The 7,930-nt window shown below is 40.7% G+C and overlaps 1 protein-coding gene across 1 annotated transcript; it reads left to right on the top strand.

Annotated features, from left to right (window-relative positions):
• The first annotated feature begins 4,705 nt into the window (after positions 1-4,705).
• LOC140244168 (transcription factor Sox-2-like) lies at positions 4,706-7,424 on the top strand. The gene has a single exon (XM_072323797.1). It carries the CDS (start codon positions 4,911-4,913, stop codon positions 5,931-5,933), a length of 1,023 nt encoding a protein of 340 aa, XP_072179898.1. The 5' UTR covers positions 4,706-4,910; the 3' UTR covers positions 5,934-7,424.
• Positions 7,425-7,930: the final 506 nt, after the last annotated feature.

Here is a 7,930-nt window from a genome sequence, read left to right as displayed (position 1 = left end):
GATGCTCAAGTGATTTTCCTCGCAAAACGAGTTAAGTATCATTTGTTAACATTTTTAAGTAAGTCCATCATCTAAAAGAGCAAAATAAAAACCTTTGGATCTATATCCCTTGTTAAGAAACATTCTGGAAATTATACGATTATATAGTATAGATATGGGATGAAAATATACCATAATATTCTTATTGCTTTCTTTGTTGTTGTTGTTGTTGTTGGTTTGTTTTTTTGTTTTTGTTTCCGCAGGTTTGATCACAAATATCTCAAATCAAATTGAATGGATTTAAGTCGTTTTACGATCAAACTCTTCATACATCATTACAAATTCTGAAAGATGTAGCCTCTCCTTCAGAGCTGAAGAATAAGTATGTGACTAGACAATTAAAAGGAGGGATCTCCAGGGAATATACTCCCAAACATAGTCATTTTTGGTCCTCTGCATCTAAGGCTTGCAATTCCCTGATTATTATTGTAATGTGCAACATCTCCTCATCATATAGGTAAGCCAACGACCTGATGTTGTGGGTAGAAGGGGAGGATAAACGCAAACTGAGAGCATTGTGGTTATCACCGGGCTCTTGATTAATGGGTCCTGAATTCGAATCCTGTCCAGTATATACACATGTTTGGACAAGGTAATCCAAACAAACAAAAAACAAACAAACAAACAAACATAAACAACTTGGTTTTATAGAAGGTCCTTAACTTCAGCTCATTCCCATTCTTATCACCCCGGAGTAGATTGAAAATACTCAAAGGTTAATCAGTTTTGGCTCTTTGAAATTATTGTTTAACATCTCTTGTCATCTGCTTGTATGTCTATGAATCTGCGTTTTACGGTGTTTTGTATGTATGCATTTTATGTACCATAGAGATATCTCTATGTATAAATGTATTTTGCGTATGCTGTAGACAAAACAAATTTTCAGAAATGGACAATGACATCGAATTGAATTGGAATGAAGTGAAATAGTTTCAGTTTGACTAATCCTGCGATTACATTATCATAAATCCACGCTATATTATGAATCGATCGCCTTATGTATTTTGTCAAACAGAGCATTTTTGTAAAATTTGTCAAAATTGCCTTGAAAATCAAAACAAAATCTAAAACCGGACCTGACCATGCCCCATTAGTACTCTTTGTGACGACTCTGTATCACCTAGGATGAGTCGAGTTGTATGGAACACACCGAAGAGGGCGTGATCAGGGGTATTACGCAGCACGCGCGGATCCAACATCTATGCTTAATTCAGAATTTTTATCATAGCTTTGTGTTTGCCAAGCGACAGGTTTGAATAAACAAAGTCGCCACTAGCTGATACCGGCATTGATTATGTTCTTCTTATCACAGTTTTTGTGCAGCGATCGACTACCGAGGACCTCGTTCTGATAGATAAAACTGCGCCCAGACACATGATCTGGTCTAGGCTGAAAGGGACTATTAGATGCTTATCTTTAAATCTGTTATCTGAAGCAACTCGTCAAATACCTATTAGATGATCAGCCATTATGTAGACGACGATTTACACGCAAACTCCGATCAAGACGACACGCGCGCCGCATTCGATACGCACCTATTTTTTTTCCTTTGCTGATATTTATATTTGTAATTGTCGACGGGAGAGGATGAAAAGCAGAAGCTAAACAATCTTTCCTCCCCCGTCCGTCTCAGTCTTATTCTGTGGCCCGTCGCAGACTGTTGTTAATAACTCGAATCGGCAATCCCGCAAAGAATGGGTGTAAAGAGAAAAGGGGGAAGAGTGGAAGAAAGGCCTTCACAGAGGTCCAGGGAGGGAGGTTCGTCGTCAATGGATCCACGTGCGTCGACCAATAAAGCCAATTCTATACCCGCGACAAAACCGATTGAGAAAAAAAAAAGAATAAAAAAAAAACGAGGACTAAACCAGCCCTACCCCGCCTCTTGGAGTGATAAGTAAATGCCGTCTTTTACAATAAAATGTAGCGTGTAGAAAGCTTCGTCAAGATACAAGTTCTATTACTCTGTGTTTGCCTTTAGTTCCAACAGCCACGCGCACCCCTTTTCACTCTACATTTCGACGCGAAGAAAGAAAAAAGAAGTCCGGCGTATCGAGCCAGCCATTGTGCTATAGATTCCTATGCAGTCCTAACAACAGGAATTGAGGGGAGTGATGGAGAACACAAAATCCATGTATAGTGGCTCTCATTATAATAGTATTTATTTACATTTTGCACAGTAACGTATTCGGAAGCACGTGTCAGTGAAAGCAAAGCCGAGCTCTTCAGAATGAATCCGTGTTTTCTCTTTCTACCAGAGGTTCTCGTGAATAGCTGCTTGCGCTCTATAGCGCTTTGCATCAAAAGTGGGGCTTCCCCAAACATTTAGGCGAAATTTTGTACGCATCTCATGAGAAGAACGACCCGATACGCTTGCATTTTTGCATGTTATGTAATCTGTGTATCAAACATGACCCCGATGCAGGAAAGGTCTAGACAATGCAGATTTCATTTTATGTAAAGGTAGTTTTTATGCTAAGACTCAATAAGGCATCTTCTAAGCGTTTTTATTTACAAGTTCGTTTCATTTATTTTTCCCCAGCGAGCTATAATTATGATTGATATGGAAGTACATTGTTTGTTCTTGTGTGTATGAGCTGGCTTGTGAATGAAACTGTGTTGTTTTTTTAGATCGTTAGTTGAAGAATGTGTTCATTTTGGCTTTGAAATACTGTCTTTTTTTTTTCAAGGGGCCAAATTCTCCTCTCCTAGTCACGAATTCAAAGTGCCTATGTGTCTGAAGAGCTGGATGGAATCACACGACTTGAATTCAAAAGGAGTTCAAAAACAAGTTCAAAAGAAAAGAAACGAAATAACAAAATACCTGCTCAGAAATGTGCTTGCCTTTAAAGATAAAGAACATGATATTTGTGCAGAGAGATGATATACCCCCTCACGGTTCGAATCCTTTTGTTTTTATATAGATCGCAATTTCCACTAGATCAAGTCTGATAACCTATATTTTTAATAAAAAGGGGAAAAATCTACGGGCAAAGGCAGCCTTCTTAGTACTCGTTTGAGACCCTGTTCGTAGAAAGGTTTGCTCAACGGATTTGTGTAGAGGATTTTTCTAGCATTCCTTGGCATGCCTGATTTCTCATGTTTGTTTTTGTCGATTTTCTTTTTGCCCTCCATATATGCAAAGTTCGACAGCAATGAGAGAAAAGACATGAATACAGAGAGAAAATAAAACTGTAATGGGTCTACAATGTCATAGTGGAAGGTACATAGCATATACCGTGTGAATGCATGTTTAAATGAGGGAAAAGGGGTGATAAAAAGATAAAAGGATAGAATGATAGAAAGAAAGAAAGATGCATGGACAGATCGACTAAGGAATAGGTTCGTGCGTGCAAACATACATAGATACCTGGTTTGCAGTCAGAGAAAAATTACAATATGAAATTGGATTACATTAACATATGATTTGTTAAAAAGGTTATTGTACTGAGAGGGTTTAAATCAATGAGCTGTTTCTTTCTTTCCCCCACCAAGTATGTAGTGAATTATCTATAGTCATCAATCTCTGCACAAAATGTGTTCCGTTACAATTTGCACCTTGAATCTGTTATGAAATCCAACAAGATGTAAATAGTAAACATTTCTTTAGGAGCTAAGTCAAAAACGTATAAATACATATTGAAAATAGACACAATTTGGAAATGTCAAATTCATTATCATATTTTTTTTAATGCATTCGTGCTGCTCCTGGTCGTAGCCTATATTGTGTTGTTTGCCTTGACTGCGTCGTGTAACACAACATGTATTCGAGCAAGAAGGGACTTCCTGAATGCTTTTAAACTTTTTTTCTTCTCTATTTTATATATATATATATTACTTCCATCTGTTCAGGATGTTAAATACTTCCTTTTTGACACCAATGATACCGGGGAGACTCTCACTCTACTTTCACCAAATCTTCATGCATAGCGGCCGTCTTCCGAAAGTAAAACTATTTTGACTGACGCACTCAAGAGCTTGTGTGCGAGATCGAGGAAGGGTCGAGGTCTGTGATCATTTTGCAAAATTCACGGGATTTTTTTTTTCAGCTTTTTGATGAACTTAACTTTATTACGAGAAGTCCAATCCACTTACAATGGCATAGCGTGTGATCGAAGTGATGATTACTATCTAACGTGTGGTCGCCGGTCAGTGAGTGTGCTGGAGGTTTTCATTGGTATTTTTTGGGGGTGAGAGTGCGAGAACTATACGAAAATATTTTTGTCACCGCTGCAAGGGGGTGAGGCGCGTTGCCCCAATGAAGAATTTTGCTTGGATTTTCTCTGGTCTTATTTAGCACACCTGCATGGGAGGGGAAGGGGGACTTGGAGGGAAAAAATGTTTGACAAGGCGAGTGGATTCTAATGACCTATACTCTCCCCCAAGTATTCATGAGCTACCTACCATGTACGCCGGCAGCTTGAGTTCGTTGAGAATGTCGCTCCGTGCTTTGTACGCTTTCCGCGCGCTTTTCATGGCGAGCTCCACCCTAAACCCATTCAGGAAATTTGAATAACAAAAGGTTGGCGAATTCAATTAGCCTACGTCACTTGTCACAGGGCTCGTGACGTCAGGATTCATTGCATTACAATGCGCTGGCTTTGTGGTCGACCCCGTTCTGATTGGACGGATTTTTTGCATAATTAGACGCCAGGCAATCAATATCACATGGAGGGCAGAGTCCAAAGCGAGCTCAAAAGAACGAGGTGCTTCAGCAGATGCAGTCATTCTCTTATAACTCTGCCTTTGGTGGTAAATACAGTGAACCGGCTCTCAATAGACAGTCTGCCCCATTCTGATCGAGCCTGCCCTTTTCAATTTCAAGAAAGCAGTGTTGTTGCTTCTTCGTTTGAAAGCGACGGTGAATACCAGCTATGTCTGCAGTGAACACCATCGACCACCCCGAGCTGAAACACTCGGTGAACGTGATGGCGAGCCCGATACCAGGTATGACCCACCCCGGCGTGGGGACCCTCACGCAGACGTCTATGGGGAACGGGGCGACGCAGGGCTCCGGTACCAACAAGAACTCCAACAACAACCCGGACCGGGTGAAGCGGCCCATGAACGCCTTCATGGTCTGGTCAAGGGGGCAGCGACGAAAGCTATCGCAGGAGAATCCTAAAATGCACAATTCTGAAATCAGCAAAAGGTTGGGGGCAGAGTGGAAATTGCTTTCTGAGGACGAAAAGAGGCCGTTTATCGACGAAGCCAAGAGGCTTCGAGCTGTTCACATGAAGGAGCACCCCGACTACAAGTACCGACCACGACGCAAAACGAAAACCTTGATGAAGAAGGACAAATTTAGTCTGCCCGGCATCATCAACCCTCAGACTGGTGCCCCGGTGCAGCGGGGAGTCGCAGACGGCATGCACAGCTACCAACACCACCTAAACGGCTACATGAACGGGTACCCAGGTATGATGCAGGACCAGTTATCGCATTTGCCGTCACATTCGTACGGAAGTCACCCGGCGCAGATGGCCAACAGCGGACTTCACAGGTACGATATGGCTCAGCTGGCCTATCCTCCGATGTCCACCACGCACGCAGCCTCCTATCTCGGTCCCGCCACTGCCAACTACACGGCCGCCTACAGCCAGGCCGCTATGATGCACCACCCGCCGGCGGGAGCGTCAGCAGCGAAGTCGGAGCCCGCGTCGATGTCGACGGAGCGAACGCAGTCTGCAGCAACGGCTGTCTCTGCCGGCCGGCCGATGCCCGGCGACTCGTCCCTCCGCGATATGATCAACATGTACCTTCCCGGCGATGCTAACGACCCGAACGTACAGCGACACCACGCAATGCAACAAGCGGCCGCTGCTGCTTACGGAACAAGTGTCAGCTCTACAAGTGGAGTCGGTGTAAACGGAACGGTGCCACTCACCCACATGTAAGACAAAACTACGACAGTTTCTTTTTTTGTTCGAATAAATAATTTAGCTGAACCAAACATTTTCAGAACGACTCAGAGATAGATTGTCGTTGCATCACGTCATATCATCCTGGTCGTATGGAAGATTGTGTACTTGCATTTGATGGAAAGCGTTTGAATAGTCGACAAAGTGTACAGGTCTACAAACAAGCGTTTCAAGCGATTGTTCGATTTTTTGATGCAAGTTCAGAGGAATGGCCACTGCTGCAGAAGAGCCGTGAGTTGCCTTATATGCCTTGATTAAAAGACACAAACCACAACATTGACGCAGACACTTTTGTACTTCGCGATAACGTTGACGGCGGGGATTGAGTGTGAAAAAACTGTATCAACCACCATTGATTCGTGCGGTAATTTGTATAAAATTGGACTTATTCCTTCGTTGCCAAATGTCTTGATTTTCTTGATTTTGTAATTGTTAATGCTTTTCTTTATCATCTACTTTATTTGCTGAAGGTAATTTTGGAAAGAGTATAAAAAATTATCAACTTTATGTACAGCTTTTTTTGTGAATTGACAATTTAGATGTAGGTGAGATATACCAATGTTAGCTGATATGTATGTATATTTTGGCATCGGGTTTGGTTTTATTTTCTGTCTGGTACACGAGCGTGAAATTGTAAAAAAAAATAATAATAATAATTGAACGGGTCATCATGCGAGCTGCGCTACGCAAGACAACATGAAGAAATAGCGTCATGTACTCTGTAAAACATCCCATTTTTGTTTCACAGATTTGAGAAGAAAGATAATATAACAGAAAAAGACAAAAATAAACAACCTTGAATGGCAGAATGAATTGCCACTAGTTGCAAGTGTATCACAGAAGGGAAGAGAACATATAGATGGTGCATACAATTTTAATATGACGGACTATTGTTTCTTACGAGACCAGTCTTACTGCCTTTGTTTTTTTGTTTTAACCACCTGTATAAACCTTGCTATTTTTTTTTTCTTCTGTGACCAAGCAGGCTGAATAATTTTGTATATATACGCACCTTTCGAAAGATTGTCTTATCTGCAAAGGAAAGCGAAAGACAGGAAACAGAGTTTAAAGTATAGACACCAATCCATTTAGAATCTAAGAATTATATGCAAATAAAAAAAAAATCATTAATATATGTCAAACAACTGGAATTATGGGACTTTCCCCCAAGTATCATAGCTTGGTTTTACCGACAAGTGACTAACTCTTCAATGTTTGTTGACGAACCGAAGTGTTTTCCCTGTATAAGTTCAGCCATCCGCCATATTCAAAGATGTCGATACCAATTTAGATTTGTTTCGTTTCCTTGGACAGCAATTGCATTCAGAAACCCGAAACTCTTTGGGTACAGAAAAAAAGATCAAATGTTAAACTAAGTTTTTTTGTGTGTGTAAAGAAGAAAGAAACCTGTAATGTTTGTTTTCCCAAGTATTATTGTAGGACTTTTCTCTCTCACACACCAACACACACACATACACACACACACACAGTTCTTTGCTATTCAAGTGTTTATAAAGTTTTGTTTGTTTCCCACATGCCAGAACAGTTGTTCCAAAAAAAAAGTTGCTCTAGCAACTTAACTGTTCATATAACCTTCCACTTGTATGCTTAATGGGTGCTCTACTTTTAAGATTATTTTATTTAGCCTGTTATTTTGTTTTCTTGAAAGAAAGAGTTGTTATATAGCATTCGTGCTTACCTCTTTGCTTTTTGTGTTGCACTGAAGAAATTGTGTTGTGTAAGTTGACATGCTCTATAGATATCGCCTGCCAATTTAATCTCTGAAAAAAAAAATACTAATCAAAAGCCAAATTACTGCTGGTCTCTTTCTCCTTGGGAACTGTGGAACTACTACTACTACTACAAAGCTCTATAGGGTATTTTATGATGTCAAAAGTCTCAAATATGGTACCTCCTAGCCTATCTTTTCCTTTCCCTTTTTTATTTATTTCTTTTTGTTGCTTGGTCATACC

The sequence above is a fragment of the Diadema setosum genome, chromosome 21, assembly GCF_964275005.1.
Source record: "Diadema setosum chromosome 21, eeDiaSeto1, whole genome shotgun sequence".
In the NCBI taxonomy this organism is placed as follows: Eukaryota; Metazoa; Echinodermata; class Echinoidea; order Diadematoida; family Diadematidae; genus Diadema; species Diadema setosum.
Note: the sequence above shows the minus strand (reverse complement) of the source record. Positions and strands in the feature narration are given on the sequence as shown.

Coding starts and splice junctions, on each gene's coding strand:
- LOC140244168 (XM_072323797.1), top strand. CDS start 4,911: ATGTCTGCAGTGAACACCATCGACCACCCCGAGCTGAAACACTCGGTG.